General features: G+C 41.7%; 1 protein-coding gene across 3 annotated transcripts; it reads right to left on the bottom strand.

The window, feature by feature from the left end:
- Positions 1-2,665: 2,665 nt before the first annotated feature.
- TMEM242 (transmembrane protein 242) lies at positions 2,666-25,010 on the bottom strand. Of its 3 annotated transcripts, XM_080342469.1 has the most exons (5): positions 24,859-25,010; positions 22,720-22,820; positions 19,183-19,320; positions 7,911-8,041; positions 3,823-3,885 (listed from the first exon to the last, which is right to left on the bottom strand). In XM_080342469.1, exons 1-5 carry the CDS (start codon positions 24,980-24,982, stop codon positions 3,882-3,884), a joined length of 498 nt encoding a protein of 165 aa, XP_080198595.1. In that variant the 5' UTR covers positions 24,983-25,010; the 3' UTR covers positions 3,823-3,881. The 3 variants fall into 3 exon arrangements, with proteins under 3 accessions (XP_080198596.1, XP_080198595.1, XP_080198597.1); XM_080342470.1 differs by lacking the exon at positions 7,911-8,041 and having other exon boundaries at positions 2,666-3,885; XM_080342471.1 differs by lacking the exons at positions 3,823-3,885; positions 7,911-8,041 and adding an exon at positions 11,771-12,008.
- Between the last annotated feature and the right edge of the window lie 605 nt (positions 25,011-25,615).

Below are 25,615 nucleotides of genomic sequence, written 5' to 3'. Positions count from 1 at the left end.
GGCCACAGGCCATGCAAGAGGTGTCCCTCTCCAGTGTCAAACTGTCCCCGTTCATGTTAGTTATTCTTGCACGTTACCCTTCTCTATTCCACAAAGTTGTTTGCAAAATTATCAGCATCTCAGTTGTTTTCTCTCATCCTCTCCAGTGTAATAACCTTTGTATTTTTTTTACATTAAATGAAACAGCTTCAGCAGGAGCTAATGAGGCAGACAGTGTTCCTGTGTGCTCCTCAACCCTACATACAATAACAGTGTTTTGGTCTGGGGAGCTTTCCTGTGATTGAGAAGACCAGGTTTCAAATTCCTGCTGCCTGTCAGACCGCATGACTTCTAAAACTACCATCACAGCTTAATATCTTAGCCATTGGTTATTAAGTGAAGGAGAAAAAAAATGTATTTCTCTGTTATGTTTTGCCTAATGACTGTACAAACCTGTCCCACTCCCTCCCTATGCATATGTGCATCCACATGCATGTACGTGTGGTTAGCTGGAGTGAAGGCTACCAGTCATAGGGCAAGAATTGTGCTCATACCCTAATTGCTAATTGTTAACGATCTCATCCCTGCTCTGCTGATGATCCAAATAACACATTCGACTGGAAGGAGAGCAGCATTCCCAGTTGTCAGGCTGATGAATAACAGAACCACTCCTCTTGAAGCTCAAATTAACAGCAAAACCTCTTTCACAGAAACAAGTGTTCAACCAAATAGAACTGATGATTTTTGGACATGGAGGATCAGAAATTTCTCTCACACTTTGCACAATATAGTCTAAAAAAGCCGATTTGTTTCTTTCTGGAATTTCAGATTAGTCTCCAAATATGCTTGACTGAAGTCTCGTAAATAGGTTTATTCACATATGAAAGGAAAAAAACCTTTTATTTGCACTCCATTCTAAGTTTCTAGTGCTCATTGCCCATGAAATGCATTGCTTGTGGGGACATAATGTCTTTTTTGTGCTTTACGAAGTCTGTGAAAAATGTCTTCCTGTTTAACGGGTTGATTAAAACTGTATATGCTCCAGAAGATAAATATGATTATTTATCATACTTCTCCAAGATAATGACAGTAAAGAAGACAAGGTTGAAAGTGTGTGTGATTTCCTCTCCTCCACATCCAGGGACATTCAGCACACTATACGCAGATGGTGCACCACATAAAGGATCGCATTAACTGTTAAACATTTTTCCTTCCCATTAACTAATTTAACAATATGTCCCTGCTATTAACGAAATAGACAAATTACAGAAAACTTCTGTCAGCTTAATCCCAATTGCTGAAATAGGCCATTTGCCCAGATGGGATTGTTTTCTGGCCTATCAGGTTTGAAACGTCTAGAAATTTGGCAACCACCAGCAGAGACTCTTCCAGTGTTGATTCAGCTCTTCATCCTTAATTGAGTTTCAGGCATGTAACTCTCCGGAGATTGGTGAATGACAGCTTAAATATTGAAGGCTACTCCACTTGGCATTTTTGTTAGGTGACATGAATTTTCTAAAATGATGAGCTCTTAGGAGCCTGGTTGAAGTCAGCAGATGCTGTAGGTAACAAAAACCACAGCTTTCTGTGGGAGTGGGCAGTGGAGCAAATTACCTAGAGAAAACCCATTTCCAGCCAAGAGCACAGAATAAAACTTGGAAAAATAATGTGATGTAGGAAGTCCTCTCTCTGTGGAAGATGTTTTATGGTCAGCCTTATACATCAACACATTTACTTGATCACTCTGTACTTGCCCTGTATGTGTGACTCTATTCTAAAGATATCTGTCCACGTATTTCACTATGTTAGGATTTATTGAAGGGCATCACCTTGTATGTTTGTATAACCGGGCACCTTCAAATCTAATTCACCCTATCTGTCATAAGGTATTTTTTTCTACAGAACAGTTACACTGATCCAGTGACTAATGCCTACCAGAAGGGACAGCTCTCTGGTGCCATGAGTAGCACTTGCCTAACCCTCAGAGCTCTGAAGCTCTGGAAAAGTACTCATTTTTCTTCTGGGTTTCTCCTGGGCTGTGTTCACTGTGCTGATGGGAGACACGCGAGGGCAGAGCGGCTCTTTCAGAGGCAGCCAGCGGGCAGGTCGGTCAGACGCTCCGCACAGTTCCAGGAGCAGCCGTTCATTTCGGTACAGCGCAAGTCACCCTCCAACCAGTCCCGTCTTCCTCCATTGACTCTGCAGGGAATTTCGGATGACTAATTTAGGTGAGTTATTTAATCCAGATGAAGGCAGATTACCTGAATGCCACATTAGAAACTAAAGGTAAGCAACCTTAAAGAAATCATATGATTCACGTTTATATGGTTTACCTTAGTACTTGACCAGTTTTAATGGCATGGCTACTTGTTTAACTTGGCAACTCAGCACGAATATACCTGAACGCAGGCAACTCGGGTATCACCATGCACAAAAACTAACAGAACAGTGAAAATAGTACCATGCTACGTGTGCATATGATGGCAGTATTCACCACAATTTATTTAATATTGGATTATAAGCATCGAGCTAAGGAAAATATGTCAACTATTACACTTCAATTTCTTTAAAGATTATTTTAGTGCTGTCATGTTTCATAGGAAAACCAAACTTCTGTATTATTCATCTGACATTTAAAGCTTTTTAAAATGTTCTTTCCTATGAATATAAAGACTTAATCACAAAAGACAGGTTTTAAGAAGACTTTATTAAATCTGACAACTGACTAATTGGACTGTGTGCAATTAATAAAAAAACCTGATAACTCAGCATTCAACCAAGGATTGCTCACTGATAGCATTATTTTTAAATTGCTGCATTTTTACAGATCTACAGTTCTGCAAATACAGTATTTGAGTAAGACATTATTCTTTCTAGTTTACACCCACACTTCATGAGATTGCTGCAGTGTGGAAAATGTCACATTCCTTCTCCTGGTAGCAGAGCCACAGGAACCACGGAAATACAAAAAACTAACCCTGCCCATACACTTTCTTAGCTCAAAATATTTGTGTAGGACAGACTGGGTGTCTCACTATTTTATACTTCTTTTCAGTTACAACTTAAATTGCTATATAAATCTAGTAGACACTTTTATACAAACGATCAGATTCACTATTGTGGGATCCAATTTAAAAAGCTAATACTGAACAAACAGTTCACTTTGTAGAGATTTCTTCTGATGCTTTGCAGAGGAGCTGAGTAGGTCACTATTGGCATATGGGGTGTTTCAAACTTTCCCTTCAGACACACAAAAATAGTTTGGTTCATATATTTTCTATGCTGAAAATTTAAATAGATCTCTTTTATTTTTAGAAGAATGTACTGCATGCCATACCTTCAGGCTCAGTAATAGAACTGTCATAATTGACTCGGTTATATTCCTAATAGGACACATGAATGTCACTGAAAGTAATCTTTCTTTGTTTCCAAGAGACATTTCCTAAAATTCCTCTTAAAAATCAAGATGGGATAAGAGCTTATTAGGGTTTTGTCCTTATATTTACTACTGAAGATCAGTTTCTTCTGTAAGTCTTCATAAGAGAGAGTCTTTTTTCAAGTTGGATCCAACTTATCCCAAGACAGTTCACCTGCTCACAAATCAACTATACCAAGCACGCTGAAAAGTACAATAGAATTTTTCTTTCGTTTTGCTTTTAAATCCCTTGTTAACTGGCCTCCCCAGGTTCAATGAACTCAGTCAGGAACTTGCTCAGTCTGAGTTTTCTTCTCTGTTGTTCAGATGGGCCACTTCTGCTACTTCTGCTCCTGTTCTTGCTGAGACATCTCCAAACGGAGCTGAGATTTTCACTTAGATTTAAGTAAGTCTTCCCATTCAACAGTGGACTCATTATTTTTAGGAATTGCTGGAAATATTGACTGCATTTTAGTTCGGAATTCTTTCATCTATAAAAGAGATTAAAAAATAAAATCAATAAACTGTTAATAAGGAGGAAATAAAGTAGCACCATGAACCCAGGCTTATTCCACAAAATAAGCTGTGTGAGGTAAAGAAGAGGTAAAAAGACACTTAAAATAAGAAAAAAATATGACTTTCCCTCTGATTATGTTGGTTCAACTAACAAAATGAAAAAAAGTAGGAAGGAACCCATAACAATCTCCCCTTCTAAAGCACCACACTGGGGGGACCACTTGCCTGAATTACTCACTGCTGTTACATGAACTACTATATATACACACTTAAAATGTTTTTATTTGGAAGAAAATTACCTCAAAAGAATGCGCCCATAATTTGACTGCAGTGCCTTTTTCTACACTTGTAATGAATTAAAGGCCAAATATGTCTGTTCAAAGATTTTAAAACACAGATTAAAGGAAAAATACTGGTCAGATCTGACAGTTTATGTTTATCCCACCATATGGATACAGATGACAAAACAAAGTCTTGTTCAAATTTATAAGTTAGCAGGAAGGAAAACAAAATTCATAACAATATATAGAACCGAGTTTTTCTTTCACTGTTGTTAAATTAAAATGCTGTGAAAGAGGAAGCTTACTAATTTTATACTCTGTATATCAATACATCAATATTGGTTGCCAAATCTATGATAACCATTTTATCACCAGTGTCTCATGCAATAGTCCTGGCAAGCCAGAACTGAAATTTCATTTGTTTAAAAATCTCTTCCGTTTGAAGATAATATTTAGATTTAGCAGGTTTCTTTCTTCCAAGACTTCTACATATATTTTTACATACATTTTCAATAGATAGGCATGGAAAAATTCAGTCAGTGAAAATCCTGTTACACAAACAGCAGGATGTACAGGGGAAGTCTTGGACTGCTGTTTTCAGGAAGCTGTACAGAATCTATGACACTCCTGCAGAGAAGATACGATGTTGTATTCAAGCACTGGATGCAATGACCTCCTGAACACCATCTTCTCTAATACGCCCATATTTTGTGTGTTATGGGTCATCAGCTTTTTTTTACAAATGCCTTTGGGCCGTTTTCTGTTCAGGCCCTTCTGCGTATGAATAATTAGGACAGAGAACTGGTACCTCTTTAGAGAAATGTTGCTGAAATTCCATTATTCAAGTTATAGATGATACAATGAACCAATTTACAAAGAAATTACCAGTCCTTTACTACGACAATAACTATTATGGATGAAACCATTTTAGAACTCAGGTCTTTGTGGAAAAATGTCTGGGTACTGCTAATCAAATCAAAATACAAGTTACATAGAGTAGGATGAAAATTCAGAGCCAAATAATCTTTTTTTTAAAAAAAATCCTGACTGTGTTCTTATGTAAAAACTAATTCACTGTCTGCTTTATATTTTATTCTGATCAGATAGCTGTTTTGATTAATTATTCGTTCTTGGTTTTAAAAAATCTTGGCAAATGCCCACAATCGTTCCTAAAATAATATTTTTGCTTCTTATTTAAAACTGAAAGCTTTCATAGACAGCTAATATTTCCAAGGATAATAAACACCAGTATTAGAGCTGATGTAGAGAAGCAGCCCAAATTACATTAAATAATTGCTGACAGTTAAATACAAGTATTTACAGTAGGAAATGTTCTAGGCTTAGCTGTTTTTCCCAGTCCTCCGTAATTAATTCCCAGTTCTCTGATGTGCAGAAAGTATTCAATTTACTTAACATTTTTTTTTACTTCCTAAAGAGTGAAGTAACTCATCTACTCTTTGATCTCACTCTAAGTATTATCTGTGTGTTTGGTAACACAGGAATTGGCCAGACTGTAACATGCTGTAGCTCAGCTAGTATAACTGGATAAAGAACATTTTATACTAGCTAATGATCTTGTGCAAAGTGGAATTTTTGGCTGTTTCTAAACTCAGACTTTTGTATTTCTTCTAGTGTCAAATTTAAACAATGCACTCAGAAGCCCTGCAGGACAACTCTGTTAGTCCACTGAAGACATACAGATCAAAAGGAAAATGAACAGCAATTATATAAAGCCTCTAAAAACAGGACGTGTGGGGGAGCCGTTCAGAAAAAACTACAGTGCTTCCTCACATTAACAGCTACCTTATAATTATTAACATGCCAAACTCTAACCCTCAAATGATAAAAGCAATGTTGTCTGGGAAATAAAACACTACAGCTCTATTTCAAAAGAACAAAATTATTTGTTTAGAAAGCATTAAAACACTGCTGGCAGCTGCAGATTGAAGAATATACAGCTTTTTCTCCCTTCAGAACGCTAATTGATGTTCTGCAGGTGAAAGCAACTCATTTCCTGAAAAAGCAATTTCTCCTCAACACATGTACCAAATCTGAAATATTCAATGTCTTTCTTCTGCCTTTAAGACTCCCTGAGAAACTTCCTCAGCCTTGTCTTCTCAGATTTTGGTGTTTATTTGTAAAGCCACGTTGCAAGTGATGCCAGACTTAATGTCTCATTTATCACCTCCTCTCTCGCCAGCACCTTATCCTTTTTTCCACAAGCCTGCTCTGCATAGAAATAGTTTCTCATTGCAATTTACAACTTTGACCATTTGTATTTTCCCACAAACTTTCCTTCTTTGTGATTCCTTGACAGTGAGCTATTTTAATAAATCGTAATGCCAAGCTGATCACCACTCTGCACTGTCTCCTCAATGTTATGCTTTAGGTTGTCAGCTATTTAAGAAGGACGTTATCTGCAGAGACTTGGCAGGGTCTTCACAGACAATGTCTAAACAGGTCCAATTTCTTCACAATACATATGTCACAGCTACTAACTCTTACCTAGAAGTTTTCATTTCTATACAACTTAAAAGATATGGCACCCTATTATTTCTCTCCACAACAGCTTTTGAGTTCTCACTAATAATACATTAAGCAACGTAACTACTACTAGTCATGGACTTCTATTTTCCCTGTCCCCCTCCCAGTACTGTATTTCACGAGGGCTTTGGTTGGGACTTCAATGGAATCTCCCCTTTCTCTTCTGTTCCACTAATACCACGAGCTTTGGAGTTTCTTCCTCCATTTCCACATCTGTGCTTGTTGCAATCCTGAATGTACATCCAAATCCTGGCCACTGTTCTCCCTGTACTCACAGCTCCTCTAAAGCTCACTTGCCACATTGCCTAAAAGCAGACTTTGAAGAAGTGGAACCAGTGTATACACACATAAATAACCATGGAAATGGCATCCCAAAGTTCCTATCCCTTCTCTCCCAGTGTCAGTGTCCGTGTGCTCATGAGCTGTTCTAGTACCAAATTCAAGGCCGTGACTTCTTTCAGTCACACACTATGAGCACAATATCCTGAGCCTTGACTGGCCAAACTCTATTCACATATTTAGGACTAAATTTGGCCTCCAAAGTAACTCACACTGGCCTTGGGGTTGTTCTTGCTTGCACTTGGCTGACAGTATCATACTAGCCCCATTGTAACTTCAGAGGACCCTTGTACTGAAGGTTAAATTTGTCCACCAAATGTAAATTAGCTGTCCTTCACCAACTGGGCTTACTAGTGTCCAGTGCAGTGAGCTTCTTGTGAAGATGAACCTAACTTTACATTCTAGTAACACTGCACAGTTGAGGCACGAAATTTGGGACCTTGTTCTTACCTGACTTACCTCTCAGAGGACAAGCACACTTCTTGACAAGGGAAATGCTGCCATTAGGAACCTGTGTCCTGCCTTGCCTTTTCTTTTTTGTAGACGTGCCACTTGGGAGTTTTTTTCTCCTCTCTCCCTCCCTGGAAATCTTCTCCTCTGTTTCCTCCAAATTCCACAATACACATGCCAGTGGTCTCAAATCAAAAGGCATTAATTTAATTATGAAAGCCAGTATGCTACGTACTAAGGACTGGAATGTGTTGAAATAACTCACTGCAATGGCTGCCTCTTTATTATTGTCAGCCACACTGACACCTGGGTACTCAGTTCAACTGTGATAATGTCTTCAATTAATAGTGCAGTAAACCCAGCACTAAAAGCTGAATGTATTTTACCTCTTTCTGCTGCCTTCAGTATCACAGGCCACTCTTGCAGCTGCTGCTTCTAAACCTAGAGGCACACGAACCATTCGTAACACATTTCTTGATTGAACATTCCAGCATGCTCCATTCCTGGAGGCAACTGTCTGAAGAGAATTTTACTCAAGTGAATTTTATTTTTTTTATCACAGATATTGCAAAGCTTGATGCTGTTTTTTCCTGCCAAATAAATTACAGTAACTGTTCCACATCTGACTGTCAGGCTTCTTTCTAAAAGGGTATCATCTACCTTACTGCATTAAATAATCTGTAATAGCTACAGATCGCTGTTATTTTCTTATCTTAACCTAATGATCCTGCCTCAGGTGGCAAAAATATGGGGACCTAAAAGCATCTTCCATTTAATAATCTCTTTTTAATGTACATCGTTGACAGAATGTCACACAAAAATTGGGATAGCACTATTACTGAGAGCACTTATGTGGCCGTTCATATTAAAATGAATGGAAGAGGGGCTAAAAAAATCTATTTCAATCCTAGAATTAAAGTTTTACAAAGAAACATTCTCTTTAATGTCTGACATTCATAATAGGCCAACCCAGATTCTAGGAAATATTAGTTTCCTATTTTAGTACCTGTACCAGTAAAAATTGCTTACATTAGCTTCCAAGTGAAATGAGGTTAGATGTCCTGAACTGGAATATTGACTGGCAGCAGAACAGAGTATGTACACGGCCCGTGTTCTCCTCAGCCACCTTCCATGTCAAAAGGTATGAAGATGAGATGGGCTGCCCTGGATGTAGGAGAATCAGAGAGGATTGTTCTTGCCACCCTTTCCCAAATCTTAAAATGATCACTGTTGCCCTTGTTAGCAAATGGTTACCGAAGTCTGCATACAGAAATAGCAAGTTATTTGTAGAAAATGGCAAGTGCTGAGCCCTTACTGTACTTGAAGTGCAGAGCAGGCAGTCTGCTGGCTGAAGGTGATTCTCCAGCTCTCAACGTGAAATGGGGCACTCACTGTGGGTCACGCTGTGACGGTTTGCATGCTGACCTCTATCATAACCATGGAAAACAGAGCCCTGGTTCACATTCTTAGATCTTACACTTCATTGGCAAAGGCATTATGAATGTTCAGATTAGTCAGAACTACAGATCTATGAAAAGGGCTCCCAGAGGGTCAATCCCAGCAGTACACATCCTAATATTTAACTATGCCATGTTATACTGCCATAGTGCACTGTTCACAACCTGTCTGCTGATTCCAGTGTTCCAGGCTTGCATAGAGAAAAGCAGCAGCAGAACTTTGTTAAACCATCTAGAGAAGTCAGGAGCTTGTATTAACCCCCCGTCCCACAGAGACTTACACACACCTAACCTTATCACAGAACCACAGAATGTTTGGGATTGGAAGGGACCTCAAAAGATCATCTAGTCCAGTCCCCCTGCCGGAGCAGGAACACTTAGATTACACAGGTTACACAGGAAGGTGTCCAGGCGGGTTTTGAATGTCTCCAGAGAAGGAGACTCCATAAACCCCCTGGGCAGCCTGTTCCAGTGCTCTGTCACCCTCACTGAGAAGAAATTTCTTCTCAAATTTAAGTGGAACCTCCTGCGTTCCAATTTGTACCCATTGCCCCTCGTCCTATCATTGGTTGTCACTGAGAAGAGCCTGGCTCCATCCTTTTGACACTCATCCTTTATATATTCATAAATATTAATGAGGTCACCCCTCAGTCTTCTCCAAACTAAAGAGCCCCAGCTCCCTCAGCCTTTCCTCATAAGGGAGGTGCTCCACTCCCTTAATCATCTTGGTTGCCCTACACTGGACCCTCTCCAGCAGTTCCCTGTCCTTCTGAAACTGAGGGGCCCAGAACTGGACACAATATTACTCTCTTTGAAATCAGAGGGACATTTACAATGCCTAAAATGAAACAAACACATAGATATATTTTTTCCAGAAACCTATCCTTATAAGTCTTGTGTAATTAGGTAAAACATGTCCTGTGCTTTTTAAAAGAAAAATAACATGAAAATAACCTAAGTGAACTTCACAGAGAACGGGGGAGAGGATTGTCACTGCTAAGAACAAAGCTGCCAGAGTTCCCAAACCATCACACGTATATAGCAGCCTCCCACAGCTACTACATATTCTCAAATCACTGGTGAACTATTGAGAGCTGTCAAGTCACAAGGGTCAGGCTGTCCCTTTTCCAATTACTGGGTCACATGAAGGGATAAAACACATTAAATACTTTCCTCGTGTCACTTTTCCAAGTGTGCAGCAGCCACGTTACTCATTCATAAATGAATGCACTTGGGAATGGGAAGACAGCAGGTCTGCATCACAAGCGTGCTTTACTGCCCCCACTTTGTCTGGTTTAACTTGTGTGCGAATGGTGCTCAGCTCCCAAAAGTGGGATTGTTGACTGGGAGCCTGAAAGTATCTTTCTAAACATTTATCATAAAAGGAAGACGATGCCATTCTAGTAGAAAAGCCTAAAGAAAACAAAACAGTTCTGATTTAAGGCTAGATTAATTTAAATACCAAAAAAATGAAGTGATTAGCTAATTACGATCAACGGGAACGACAGCTATTAATTTTTATACACCAAGAGAGCAATTTTCTAAACCACAAGCTGAAAAAAAAAAAGTAACTGCCTTAAGTTCAGAGACAGAAGAGTATCCTTTAAAATGTTACACATTTCCATGTTGATCTTTCTGAAATAAAATGTCAAGGACTTCAGTTTTTATAGTAAATGTCTCAAAGTAGTGTCTCATTCTCAAGTTTATTCTTATTTATTTCAGTGATGCTGCATCAGGCTTCAAAATAAAAGGAACAGTAGAAAGTTTGGATTATACAATCTTGCTGCAAAAGACTTTCACGCCATGCAGAAGAAAGGAGTGAAATACTTTTGAAATCACTGAGGAACACACCATTTATTTCTGCAGAATCTTACTTTCCAATCTGGGTGCCTGGAAAGGACATCCACGTGATTAGTCTATGATGGTATATTAGTCATTCCTCCTTAGTCAGCCTGGGCAATTTGAAAAATTAATATTGAAGTAATTTAAAATAGTTAAATATCTAAATGTATAATGCAAGTTGGTTAACGGACTCAAAATCTCAGGATGAGAGTCCAAACTCCATAAGCTCTCTGTGCTGTAATTTGGATTTCTAAATTAAAGATATTGTCTGCAAACAGGCAGATCCTGAAAAGTGCAACCTGAGTAATTCTTTTCATCTGTATGTCCAGGTATTCATGATATGTATCATCCACAAGCAAGGCTCGTGGCTGGGAAAAGTGCCAGCACAAAACCTAAGCTCTTTGGTGATGTGTAAGGCTGGATGGCACGAGTGGGGCTGAATTCCACGCAGGAAAGGTGTCAGAGCCGGTGTGACACCCAGAGCCAGGCAGGGATGACTGGGCAAGCAGAGCAGCTGGGGTCTTGCACCACAGAAGGGTCAGACAAGTGCGGCCATAGCACCACACCAAACAGAGCACAGAAAGATCCCACGGGACCAGGGTGCAGCACGAATAATTCACACCTATCAGATAAGCTTTTATTCAGATTTTTGTTGTTCACTTAGAGTTCACAGTCACAGGCAGCCGAGAAGTGGGTCAACACACTCATCCACTTAAGGTGATGTGGAACTGCTCCAATTTCAGACCAAAGCCTAAATGTTGTTTTATTCCTTGTAGCTTCTTAGCAGGTTGGTGGCAGCCAACAGCTACGAGTCTCTTCCAAGACAGAGCAGAGTAATTCCTCAAGACGGCTTTAGTTACAGTCTTCCCATATTCTTGAATTACTTACTTACAGCTGTCCCTACTCACAAAGCAGATGTGGCAGCTTTCCAGCAGGAAAATGCTGATCTTATTCCTTGAATAAGCTTTCTGCCTTATCAAGTATGCAGTGAAGTTCATAGGTTATTTTGTTTTTCTTTTTTATTCTTGGATAAAATACTAGCAGTACATATGTGTGGAGGCAAGTCTTCTCCACATAAAACTAATTAGGCAATATAAGCAGTACAGAAAAACCCTGTATGAACAGGAGGAGGAAGTGCTAACTTGTTCTAGTTCTCCATCTTCTTTTTAAGAGCTTGAATTTAAACTAGTATTGAGAAAATAAAAGAACATTAAAAAAATGGGCAGATGTCATTTATATTGAAAAATACGATCATGAAATAACAAGGAAAACACGTCTATTATGCAATCAAACATAAGCATGATAAAAAAAATAGAGACTTCATGGATAACACTTAGGTGAAGATTAAATACAACTAAAATAAAAAACTAATAACAACCAAAAAAGCTAGGAATGACTGTGGAATGATTCTAGGAGACACACTGCTTTTATAGCAACATTTGTTCATTTATGAAATAACATAAAAATTTCAGCCACTGCAATCTGCTTGTACCTGATTGAGATCCATAGACCTTGGTACTATTTACAGATGCTAAAACAAATAATTTTTAAAGACTATGTCTCCATGTTCTCGTTTTATTTTAAAAATTAATTCATACTTAAAGTCAATATTCCTTTGCATTTATACTGTACCTATGACTATAGCCTCACAAAATTATCTCCAATATATCTCAAAATAAGCAGGGGATGTTATTATTTTTATGCTTAAAATGGTGATTTAGAGGTTAGATTTCCTCTAGAGAAAAGCAGCCTGCCTAGGAAATGTCCTTACCAACAAAACCAAGCAAGTATATATTCTCTGTATTGCTTTTAATTGTTTTAGATGTCTCTTCACAGCCGTGCAATTGTTTCCAACTGTTAATATTTTAAAGGTTAAGATCAATGCAAACCAGGATATTTCATTAGGAGTCACCATAAAAATGATAAACTAATATTTTATAATTATATTACTCAGAAATTGCTAGGCAATTCTTCTCACTATTTTCCCAGCTTTCCATGGAACAGATGTGGAAGCAACAATCACACAAACCTATATATGAAGCATCCTGGCCCTTTTCCTACAGGAGAAAAAATGCTTTTATTTCTGAGGAAATAAAACCTCATTTATTGAGGGCATGAAGAGCAAAAGGGCTCTTAAAATAGAATTTATCTTCGTTTTTAATTGTTGCACGCTACAAGGGCTGAGGGTGTTGTTCTGCTTTTAAAAGAAGGCTCACAATCACTTTTTTTTTTTAAAACCCAAACATCAGACATTCATAGGTATGTTTTAATTCCTGTCAAGTATTCTATAGCTGCAACTTTAATTAAAAATGACAACCTGCTTATTTAAAACAAGGGTTTACAACTCAACTGTAAGTTCTAGAAAACTGTGAAACTAACATTTTTGCAAGCAACAAAAAGGTGTGGTGGATCATAACACCTGTAGAATAGATAAATAAAATAAGGAAGGCTTAATTTTTTAAAATTCTCATAAAAATACTTTTTTAGGTCAACTGAACAACAGGGCTTTTAAGATAATTTCAAATTTTTTACTTAAAACATGTTTTACTCAGAGAAACACCATTTATTCGTAAATTGAAAATTTAAAACTTCACTGAGCATTTAATCTGGAAAATACTGAAATATGATGTTTCAACTACTATTCAACTTAAAGAATTAAATTATAAATTGGCCAAACTTCTTCTTTTCTACAAAATTTACTTCAATACCTCAGTGTTCTACATCAGAAAACAGCCAGGCCACTGCACCAGGAGTGGGTGCAACAGTGTTCTGAGGTTACAAGCTCAAAACCCTGTAAGATAATGCCATGGCGGATGATGGGGAATTTGTCAAACAGCAAATATACTTGCTAATAAAGGTGCCATTTTGTTTCCAGCCAGTTGTCAATCATTAAGCTTGTGTTTCACATTGCCCATGCCCCTCTGTTCTGTGCAGTGCCTCAGGGAGGATGGCTGTGGTGTGTCCGGATGAGCACTGGGGTTCAGGTTCTTGCTGGGCAACAGCTTGTGTACTGATGAACAGTCTCAAAATGCATGAACTGGGTTTCTTCAGGGTGACACAAAACTGAATAAGCATTCCAGGGGAAGACATAACATATTCTAACTGCCAACAGGCATCTTCCTGAGTAACCTCATCTAGGTGTTCCTGCTCCGGCAGGAGGACTGGACTAGATGATCTTTTGAGGTCCGTTCCAATCCCAAACATTCTGTGATTCTGTGATTCGAGCCATGGGGAAAGGCCAGAGTCAGTCCACATTTTTTAAATCCCCCAGAATGGTTGTAGAAGTCAGGTCCTCAGCCCTCAGTTGCTTCACTGCTCCAGTGCTGCTGGTTGATGATACTTGCTAATATAGACAGAGCTTCTATGCCCAGAGATAATCAAAAGTGGACTGACTTTAAATATTTTCATAAGAGACCACAGGAAGCAAGTTAAAAAATTCTGACTCTTACTGACTGCTGGTTATTTTCTGCAAGAGTTACAATATAAAACTAGATAACCACCATCTCCTAGGTTCTGAAAATGAAGATTTCTCTTTTACATTATTGAAAAATAAAACTTACACCATTATCAAACCAAGTTCTCACTGATCCATCACTTTTCCATTTAAGAATAAGAGTTGACTGGAATTTAGTAGGGTTTATTACTTAGCAGCGTGTTCTTAGATTACAACAGTAGTAACTGCAGTCAGGGGATATTAACAACACAACCTGAGACAGCATAAAATCTTGTATGTCCCTTACCAAGATATACAGATCAGTTACTTACTATCACCCCAGGGTCTTCATGCTGTCACAGAAAGCAGCAGACTGTAAAGCTACAGGGAACCACCTTTAACAACAAAACCATTTAAGAGCTAGAGGTAGGCATTGTCACTGCACTGTTTTAAGAACCAATAAACCCCAAAGATTAAATAAAAATCTAGTATCACCAAAGCTGGTGCATCACCTCAGTGTCTAGAAGAGATCTCAGCAACAACCTGCTTCTATGGGAAACATAGGCTGTCTCTGAAGGCATAAGCACAGGGCATCCTGAACTGTGGCTTCAGTTTCCTTCCACAACACAAACTGCTGAGCAATTGTGACACTACTTCAGAATGATGGACATAGATTAATTACAGCAGTTGTAACTCAACAAGGAATTTGCTCTTTGCTTCATCTCTGCATTCCTTTGCAATTGCTTCATTTGCAATTTGCTCTTGTCAGTTCATCTCTGACTTAGTAAGTGATGACAAGATAACTTAAACAGTCACAAAGCTTAGTGTAATACATATTTTTGTCAATCATTCACTGTCCTGTCAATAATTTATGGCTGAAGGAAACACATCCCTGAACATTACAAATCATAGCATTTCGGCAACAACACCAAGCGAAACCACTCTTCCGGGCTCTAACTAACGGCAACACCATTTCCTACTACTGCAATGCTTGTTTAGAAATACGGGTCGCTATAAAACGATATAAACCACGCATTCTGTCAGTGAGAAAAATAAACGGAGCTTTCTCCCGCGGGCGCCGCGCCTGTGCGGCTGTTCCCAGCGGCGCCAGCAGGTGGCGCTGCGGGGCGGCAGAGGAGCCCCCGCCCGCCGGCCAGTAAAAAACCTATAAATAACCGAACCGCGCTGGCCTGTCATACTAACTGTTTCGGGGTGGTTTGTTTTGTCCCTGAACCCCAGAAACCACAGCAGCACCTCGCTGGTTTAGTTCTGCCCTCCCAGATGTGCGGGAGATGCTCACTGCCCCTTCCTGCAGACACCAGCATGGCTACAACAGGCTGACACTGACAAACGGGTCAGGCCAATTCAGCCAAACCAACTGTGAAAAGCCCATCGTTTCAAACCCGTGCATGGCTAACATGAGCCGAGTTCAAAGCACACAGAGCACTGAGCACACCTTTCACTGCACCTCTCTAAATCCACTGGAGAGCTTTGCTCTCCTCCCCCTCCAAAGCCAGTCCAAGCTCCAGCATGCACAGACCTCACCTGTCTCCACGGGCTGGGCAGTCAGGAGTGCAATGGCTCAACAGCTTTCCTGTCCAATGATTCCTGCCAACCCAGTTTTCCACTGTGGCTTCTTGTATTTTACTCCTGGATGTGACATGAGGCGCTAAACAACACTTAGCAACTCAGTTCTACTTGGCTTGGAACTCCCCTCCAAACTCTGCAAGGGAAAGTCAGTCCTTTATTTGCTTTGATCCCACAAGATAGTCACAAGGACAGAGCTGGCAATGGGTTTGAGAAAGTTAATGTACTCCTCATGTGACAGAAGCACTTTCTTATGTGCCAGATGAAACATCTGCAGTGCTTACAATCAGAATTTTATTACACTGAACAATTTAATATCAAGAGAAACAATTTAACATCCAGAGACTGTCAGTAATGTTATCAATATTACCAGTAGCTCTTACGCTAACGAAGCGGCTGCCCAGCAGGGTCAGATCACTAATTAGCAGGTGCAAAAGCCAGCAGGTTACTGTTAAAGGCAGTAACCTGAAGGAGCTGAGCAGAACTTCTCTCTGTCCAGCTGCAAAGCTGCAGTTATTAAGTTTACACAGATTGCTGGCATCAAAATGAGTTGAGTCTCCCTTCAGGTCACATACAGTATAGCACTTTCAGAGGCTAAAGTCTGCCTTAAGTTCATAGCTTTCAAATGTTGACACCTGATGCTAGGTTTGAAAATGACTTGAACTTCTGCAGGTATTTGCAACCTGCATGTGCTGCAGAGCAACTGAACTCGCAGCACTCAGCCACACTGAAGACTTGAGGTGATTTTATTCAGGCAAATCTGTAAGAGCTCATTTTTAAAACGTTTAACTGAAATTAAAATGTTCATTTGAAAATACTGAGCTTAGTGTAAAATCTATGGTGTTTTTCATGGTCTGAACAGGTTATGTGGAAAGAAACATTATTTCACTCAGTGATAACTTCAGTAAAGAGTTTCCCCTCAAAAAACCTTACTCTTGTGGCTATCTAAATATTATTAGACACAATATATTCATTTAATACATCTTCTTAGAAATCAATATTTTAACTGATTGTTAATCTATTACCTCTGCTTACAGGACAGCAACCAAGAATTTTCAAAAGTACCACAATGTTCACCAGAAATAGGAAAATAAATTCAACAAACAGGCCCATCTTAAAATGAGCACGTGTTTAAGAGTCCAGAACTAATAATGTACCAGCCAGCTTATAACCCTTATTTAATCTCAACTGTTCAGGAAGATGATGTTTAAGCACAAAAATACTGTCTTTCTACAGTCAGTGTTTGATTGTGAGTGATATGTTAAAATAGTACGCAAAAAGTTTCAACAGACAAAGATTATTTATTCTAGAAATACATTTTTAATGATCATGAACCTCTTTGGTCAGAATATTGCATTTTTCAGATCTCCATTCATACCTGCAGCAAATTAAAATTTATATATATTTGATTTTAATAGATACATAGTCAAACAGGAAAATAAATGTGTGACAGGAAATTCACAAGTTGCTAATATTTTTTTCTGCAATAATGACTAACGCTATTGTATGTGTTTCTTTTCTGCAGTGGGAATTTAAAAGTCTATAGTGAATGCAACAAATATGTCAGTGGAGAGCAGAGAGAGAGCTTTTCAAAAACGTGCAGACACAGTCTCTTGACACAAACCTGCTTCCTTCAGTGCCTGCAGTTCACACCATGCACTATGGTGAAACATAAGCACTCCACAACAGAAACCAATAACAACAGGCATTTGCAAGAGCCCGTTAAAATAAAGTTTGACCCACCTCCTTTCAATGCAAACACAAGACAGAACATAATCAGGTGCAGCTTTCTGACTAGGAATAACCCCCGACTCTCCAACACACCCTGCAGTGTGCTGTGTGCTTCTGATGCAAGAGCCACTGCTGTCAGGTAGCCAGAAGCCCCCATCAGACTCTGACATGTCCTGGGGCTCAGCCATCTCAAGCTGAAGTGGATATGCCCGGTCAGGCAGCCTCAAGGAAAGCGGACTCCCAGGGAAACCAGGAAACTGTGAGTCTAGGCCAGCACTTCTCAAGGAAGTAAAAATTAAGCTTACTGAGACACAGTTAATGTAAATTGCAGACTAGGGTCAGATTCTGCTGTCCTTTGGCAGGACCAGAAGTACTGTGACAGAATGGAAGTAAGAATCGTCAGCGCAGTGTGAAATGAACCCTTCTGGCTGATGATATAACCACAGTAAACTGAGTGGACTGTTGTAGCTCAGCACGCAGAGAGCATGATCTGGTACTCCCACTCTTCCTCCCCAATCTCTGCCATTCCACTACGGCCTCACAAGGAGGACCTGAGTTTAAAGAAAACGTGTTGTAGATGCCTCCTACGTTCTGCTATGCTTTTTGGTGTTCTGCCTTTCTTTACTGGCTCCTATTGAGAATCAACATTGAAAACTAAGGAATAAGGGATTGTGTAGTGCTGTATGTTGGGACCCAAATCGTGACCTACAGGATGTATCAGCAGAGTAGACAAGAAGTAAGAACTTGAATAAAGATATTAATGAGAAGAGTACTGATGGTACTAGGGTGGAGTAGTATCTTCTTCCTTTCAGTTTTGAGACACATTTTGCTGAATATATAAATAATTTGCCATGGAAGGTAAAGGAAGTCTATTCATTCTTAGTCCTAAAGACCATGCAGATAGTTCTACCCAACTTATAGCTGCAGAGACTCTTAAGTCATGGTTCATTCCTACGGGAAAACAAAAATGCTTACACGAACTTTAGCATTCATACTGAACACTGTGAAACACTGGAACATGAGCAGTTTAGTAAAGATAGCCTTAGCCCCTTAGGACATACATATGCTTCCTGAGTTTCTTTGCCTTGACGTGGCATGTCACGGACCACCATTCTATTGCACGTGAAAATCTGCCCCCTTGCCCCTTCCAGAAATGCACTAGAAAGCAAACTGGTTTCCTCTTGGTTTTTCTTATGTCCCCAGTGTCCTGATGCAAAAAATAGAACTTGGACAAATAAATGGATTGCTCTAATGATAGGATTCAGGGGGTAGCCTTTGATTCAATAAGCAAAGGATATAGAAAGCCTGCAGCTACTATTTTAGTCTCTAAATTAGAACACTGGCTCTTTTGTGAAGAATCTGAAACATCTGTGCAAATAAACATAAGCAGGGCAAAACTGTTTCTCCCCCAAAACTGTCTCCTCCCACCGTGTCCCGGTTTTTGCAGATGTAAGAATGCCTTCCCTGCGTGCACATGCTCTGGTTAGTCACTCTACATGTGGTGAATGAAGGTGTAACTCTTAGGCTGAAGTAGTATAGAGATGCCACCTCAAGATACATTACCCAAGGAAAAATACAGTATTTGAGGGGATCATACTTGCTACTCACACTGTGCACACCCAGGGCCTTCCAGATGGCAAAACTGAGCAATCCAACTCCACACCATGCGTAGAGTGAGCCCCATCCGAGGGCTCGTAAGGCCAGTGATGAACCACTCTCTGGCAATGCAGCTGTTGCAGTAATCCCCTAGAACCAAAAATAAAGTGATCAAGACAAAGTGAACAGTAACTGGAAAAATAAATTAACTAAAAAAAGTTAACTTAGTGATGTAGGATCTTCCCTGACTTGCCAGCTGCACTAGTGCAGCCACAGAAGCTCTATTACGGATGCCAGCAGACCTGAAGAACCAAGCAAGGGGTGGATGAGCTGCCTTCCCACCAGGAACAGCTTTCATCGTTTCCAGTACCACTGGGGATGGCTTTTGTTACCCAGAAATGCTGAAGTCAACCGTTTCATGAGCACAAGAATCCAATGCTCAATTATTCTACCAGTCAAAATACAAAACTGAATCAAAACAAGTCACAAGCCCCTACACCAGTGACATCAGAACATAACTATTGTACATCATTCATTCTGGTACTTTTTCTTGGGAGGTTTGGGTGGGGGGCAACTGTTGGCTTACAGGTCTTTATCTGCACTCCTGAAATAGCAGATTAGGAAACTGGAGGAACCTGAGTAGCTTTCAGCTTGACACAGAGAGGCTGTGACAGTGACCAAGAGATTAATTTTGAGGGGCTGCAAGTCTGAAGGAGCTCTGGAAACCATACAGGGAAACTACATAAAGAGCAAACAATGACACTGAACCCCATCACCCTGCAAAGTCCACCAAGTCACAACACAGAAAATGCTCTGCAGTCTCCATACTTCTCAAGAAACAAGAGTAGGTGGCTTTAACCACTTTTTAAGATACTGCTGCTTAGAAGTCATGAAACATGTCCTGAAAACACAAACCACTGTCACTTGGAAAAGCCACCTCAGGCCAAGAGTGGAGACTCAGCCGTGATGGGGTCCCAGCCATGATGAAACCTTTTCTGCTGCAGCACATAAATGCACATTGCAGCTACCAAGGGCATAAGCCACACGGTGGCTGACATCAATCAGTTCACACTGCATGTTCACCATTAGCCAGTAGTTCTCATCCCACAACGCCCATCTTGCTGCACGTATTGGGTATAGGACAACTTCAGTCTGTGCAGCCCACACAAGCAGGACAGACATAATCTTCTTGCTCAGAGTGGTAAATGTCAGCAAGGGGGTTTGCTTTTTCCCCCCTTGAACAATCATTGTTTAATCCTTCACACAGAAACATAGATTCTGGAAGGTAACCGTTAAAGACTGGCATCTACAGTCCTTGCACAACCAAATGGTCCTACTTACTGGGTATCTTGGGAAAACAATTATTGCTCAGAGGTAAACATAAATGAGTGCAAGCATGAATTATTAAATGATATAAAATTAATATTAAATGACAAATTATTTCACTTACTGTCTTAAATACTGAAAAGTGAAATTAACTTGCAGAAGGATCCAAAAAATTTTAATCTAAAACATGCCAAAGAGCTGCACTTTTCTTTCCATCACAAAAAGTGGAAAAAAATCTTCTGTATTCTTGCCTTAAAAAGACTTTTTTAATGGATCTCTTTCTTCTTTGATATAATTAAACATATGTGGTGTCTATCACTATGTAACTGATCAGTGAAATAGCACCAGTAGTTTTGGTTTTGTATATATTGAAATATTAAAATGATCCTCAGACAGGCCTCAGCTTTTCCTTAGGATTTAGCTGTAGGCACAGTTACTGAAAGACAAACACACACTTGCAAAGGACACAAGCAGAATGTATCTCAATCTTTACTTATTCTGATCTGGACATCCCAAAAGGGAAGCTGTTAAGAACACAACGCTCTGTAAGCATGTGTGTATGCATACACGCACACAGACAAAAACAGCAGAGATCTCCAGTCACACTATTACACCAGGTCCTAGTATTTCCTTACCACAGCTAACAAACTCTTATAACTCTTTCAGTAGAGACTGCTCTGAGTAGGTTTAAAACGCTGATTATTATTTCTGACATTTTTCCTGTTTCCATAGTCTAGCCATATACAACAACACGCAGAAAAAAAATCTCCCATTTGGAAGATGGGAAATGAACAGACAAAAATATCCTCTACTCAGGATCTTTAAATAAGAGTCATTATCTGTGAAAATTGCTGGCAAAAAAAGAAACCCACCCAAATGCCATTTAAATGCTTGACTGCCCCAGGGGGAAGAAAAAAAAAAAGGTAAATGGAAACTATTGATCTGCTTTTACTGACAGCAGTCAAATGGAGTTCAGTCACAGGCTGATTCCTGAGGGTATTAAGTACACAGATAAGGATTTCTGTAAACAACAGAGTTTTTTACACGATTATCAGATATGCTGTTCAGAGCATCAAGAAAGCTGATGAAGGAAAGGCTAAAAAAAAAATAAAAGACAACACTAGCATGGGAGAAAAAGATGTCACCAACAAAATAACATTTTTAAGAGAACTGAGTTTTATTCATGAGCCCGTTATTCTACACACAGATTGTTATCTCTTAATTACTGCTCCTATATATTTTAAAAAAGCAACCTTTAATTTAAAAAATAAGCTATCAAACAATACTTGAGTCTTTCTAAAAACCAGGCTGGGAAAATATAGGGCAGAGTTAGCTGTTTTGGTTACCAAAATATATGCTTCATTTTGTTTTCTTTTCTCTGAAGGATACAAGCAGGAGTGGGAGAAGGAGAAATCACAATTTTTTTTTTCAGAGACAGGTCTCAATCCTGTTAACTATCCTCTTGTGAATAAGAGTGTGTCTGAAAGGAAGCAGTACCTAAAATAAATGGTGTGCTCAACTGTTTTGGTTTATTGTATTCAGCATGTTCACTGTTTTGTATGACCTAACCCACTGTAAATTAAACACCTGGATAAATGCTGGTAAAACTGGACACTTATCACAAAGAGGCTGCTGCATCTGAGCATTTAATTTTACCACCCTCCTAATAATCTCTTAATTGAAGGTCTCTGAAGTGGTTCATCACAAAACAGGATTAAGAAATCTCACTTTTGAGCCAATTTGGGCACCAGTTCTACAAATGCTTATACTTATTTAACTTCACTACCACATAGGAGGAACAGTAGGTGCACTTTCAGCTTTCTCTCGTGCCAGTAACGCTGATGCTACTGTGCAAGAGCAGGGTCTCATACTCTTGCTTCCTGGAAGTCTGAATGCAGTCATCCAGCCATGATGCTGTGATGCTACAGCTTCACCTCTAAATTGCTACTTTTTGCCCCATAAAACTATTTAAATCTGCCCCAGGCTGCACTATGCTTGCTTCCCGTTTCTACTCTGACTCGCACACCACCATTTCACTGACATAAAAACTGGCCAAAGCCACCAAAGATGCTGAAAGAATAGGTCTCACATTTCTCCAACACTCAGCATCAATTCTCATTCCTTTGTACAGCCAAACTCCACATATATCAGCATTTCTCTAAAGCATTTGATGCTCTGTTCTTTCCTGTGTATCAACTGGAAAATAGTTTAAAAGGGACAAACCTTACTGAACCAGTCTGGGTTCTTCTTTTTTGTCATGGCAAGTGTGGTGCCAAAACCTGCTATCATTCCTGCTGTAGCAACGGTACCTAGAAAAACTCCACCTGCCAAGAAAAGTTTAAGAAATAAAAATCAAGATTTTTTTTTTTCCTAAGAGCAGAAAACCAAAACCAAACCTGTTTTGAAAACAAAACCTGAGAAATTAAGATCTGTCAGCACATGCTGAAGGGAAAGGACAAGCTGTCCACATTATTTACAGTAACTCAATATGGCAAGCAAGTACGAATATTTTGAAATATGGCATTTTGAAAATCAATAACAAGCGTATGTATTTTTAAACCAGGCAAACAATGAAAAAAATCACTGAAATCCCAGGATGCCTCTTCACAGTACTTCCAAATTACCACTGCTCCCCCAGCAGCTTCTCTCACTCCAGAGCTACTACAATAAGCTGGCTGTCTGGCGATGCCTCACTCTGCCCCAAAAGGAAGATGTTATTCTTTTTGTTGCACCATTTCTCATTTCAAATGGTCACCCGAAAATCCACCAGTACCTTGGAAGACTGTTGTAAAAGCAACGCTTGCTCTTCAGCCTTCTCTGTTTTATGTTTTAAGTCTCTATTTTAAAAAATAAAACGACACAAGCAGGGTGCTTTCCCAAGACAGGAAGCATTCCTCACTTTTCAGAGTGTTTCCAAAGTCACTTGGAGTCCCTTGATCCCTTCTAGTTCTTGCATCAGAAAGGCACATGCAGGCAGACCAGGACACTTTTCAGAAAAAGGGTTTTTACAAAGACTGGGTGCACTGTATCAAACCATCTGATTTGTACTGAAAAAACATATTAAAATTATTTTTTCGGGGGGTTACATGTTCTTCCTTTGCATTTACTGATACCCAGCCTCTGTTTGCCAGTGAGGTAATTAAAACCTGGCTGGAATAGGCAGTAAGAAGCAAAACACGCTTATCTTAGGTCTTACTTCTAAAAAACTAATTATCCTATTATTGTGACAGAGAAGTTCACTGTGCCCGTATCAATGAAATCCATAAAGTACCTCTTCTGCCTGGGAGCAGGAAAACCTCACACACTGCCAGAACTTTGCATGCCCACAGCATTTTAAATTTCAGGGTCTACCAGCCAACAATGCTGCCCTGTTTTGAGAAATAATAACCGTGTTTAAATTAAGTCCTGCTCAAACAGGAGGAGCTCCACGCACAGCCTCCTTGGAGGGGCAGGAAAGCACTGCAAGGGGTAGGCAGAGCGTGTGGCAGGAGGGACTCCCGGTGCCCCCACACTGGCATGCTCAGAGCCACAGCTGCCCGGTACCTGGCAGGGGGCACGTCCCCCCGACCTGTCTCCCCTGCCCGCTATTTCCCGACCGCCGGCGCTGGGACGGGGCAGCGGGAGCAGCTCGGGCCTCCGCTCCGCCAGGGGGCGCGGGGAGCCCGAGCGGTCACAGGCAGCGGCCTGCCCGGCCGGAGCTCCGCCAGCCACGGCTCGCTGTCCAGCTGTCCGCCGCCGTCCGGGCAGGACGTGCCGCTCTCCGGGAGGCCGGGCTTGCCCCTCGCCTCGGCTGCCCTGCGGGGAGCCAGCCCGGGACACCTGCTCGCTTTCATACGGAAACTGTGCGGCGCTGTGACCCGGACCAGCCGCCTCTTTCCCAGCGGCTCCCACCCCGTCAAGGCGTCCCAGCAGGGCTGGGTGACCTCCCGCTCGCACCCCGCAGGGCTGAGCTACCTCAGCCCCCCGGCGCCATCTCGCTGCGCGCCCCGCTCCGCCTCCTCGGCCCGGGCGCGGGAAGGAGGCGGCTCCTCTCAGCGCTGCCGGCTCGGGCCCCGCGGATCCCGCGCCGCGCCCTGGAGCCCCGTGTCCTGCCCCCTGGCTAAGGGGCGATAGGCGCCGCCACCGCTGAAGGGAAAAGGCGGGCGGCGATGTAGCGCCTTCCTCATCGCACCCAGACACCTCGGCCACCGCCATCCCCAAGCGCTTCGGCTCCTCCCTGGGGATGGGAGACTGGGGCACGACTCCGGGCTACGGCAAGCGGGGTCGGAAACGCCGCCAGGGCGCGGCCGCGGGGCTCCCGCACCCGCTGCTGCTCGTCCCGACCCGTGCAGAGGGAGGAGTGGAAGGGAAGGCTGGCTGCACCTTTGATCAAGAAGAGCTTGTCCTGGGACGCCGCAGGGCCCCCGGCCCCCCGCGGCAGGGAGGGCCCGCGCCCGGGCTCCAGCGGAACCGCCGCCGCTGCCCCATCCTGGGCAGCCGCCCCCATGGCCCGGGGCGCGGGAGGAGGAAGAGGCAGATGCGGGCTGCAACCCGGAAGGAAACAGAGCTGCACCGGCACACGCAGCCGCCCTTCCTCTTCCTCCGCGGCCGCGCAGTCGGCCGGGTGGGGGGAGTCTCGCCACCCGGAGGAGTTGAACGGGTGCTGCTGCCCCCCAGCGAGAGCGGGAGAGCCGGGGGCGCTCACTCGAGGGGCGGTGCCGGCAGCGGAGGCTGCTGCGGCTCCCCTGGGAGCCCGGGCCGTCACCTGGGGCGGGCGGTCCCGGTGGAGCACCTCCCGGGGCACTGGGGGTTCCCCTCGGGCGCCGCCGCGCCCGTGTGCCGCCGCCGCGCCCGTGTGCCGCCGCCGCGCCCGTGTGCCGCCGCCGCGCCCGTGTGCCGCCGCCGCGCCCGTGTGCCGCCGCCAGCCGCCCCGCGGCACCGCCCGTCGTCTGGTGTTCCCCGGAGCCCAAATCGCACAGGGCGAAAATTGTCTAAAGTTGTCAAAGGCTTTTCCGTAGCAGGGCTTTTTTGTCTAAGTCTGTGGGACAGATAACGTCACGGACTTTACTAAATAAAACGGGAGAAAATTGTTACTCGCCATGAACTTAATCAAGCTAAATCTTGACGTATTGACGTGTTG

This window comes from Nesoenas mayeri (genome assembly GCF_963082525.1).
Source record: "Nesoenas mayeri genome assembly, chromosome: 3".
NCBI classification, from domain to species: domain Eukaryota; kingdom Metazoa; phylum Chordata; class Aves; order Columbiformes; family Columbidae; genus Nesoenas; species Nesoenas mayeri.
Note: the sequence above shows the minus strand (reverse complement) of the source record. Positions and strands in the feature narration are given on the sequence as shown.

What these genes read in the sequence shown, in the direction of transcription:
- TMEM242 (XM_080342469.1), bottom strand. Translation starts at nt 24,982, where the DNA reads ATGGGGGCGGCTGCCCAGGATGGGGCAGCGGCGGCGGTTCCGCTGGAG. An exon ending in ACCCAGACTGGTTCAGTAAG is followed by an intron (nt 19,321 to 22,719) that starts GTTTGTCCCTTT and finishes TTTTGGTTCTAG; the next exon opens with GGGATTACTGCAACAGCTGC. An exon ending in AGGCCCTGGGTGTGCACAGT is followed by an intron (nt 8,042 to 19,182) that starts GTGAGTAGCAAG and finishes AATTCTCTTCAG; the next exon opens with ACAGTTGCCTCCAGGAATGG.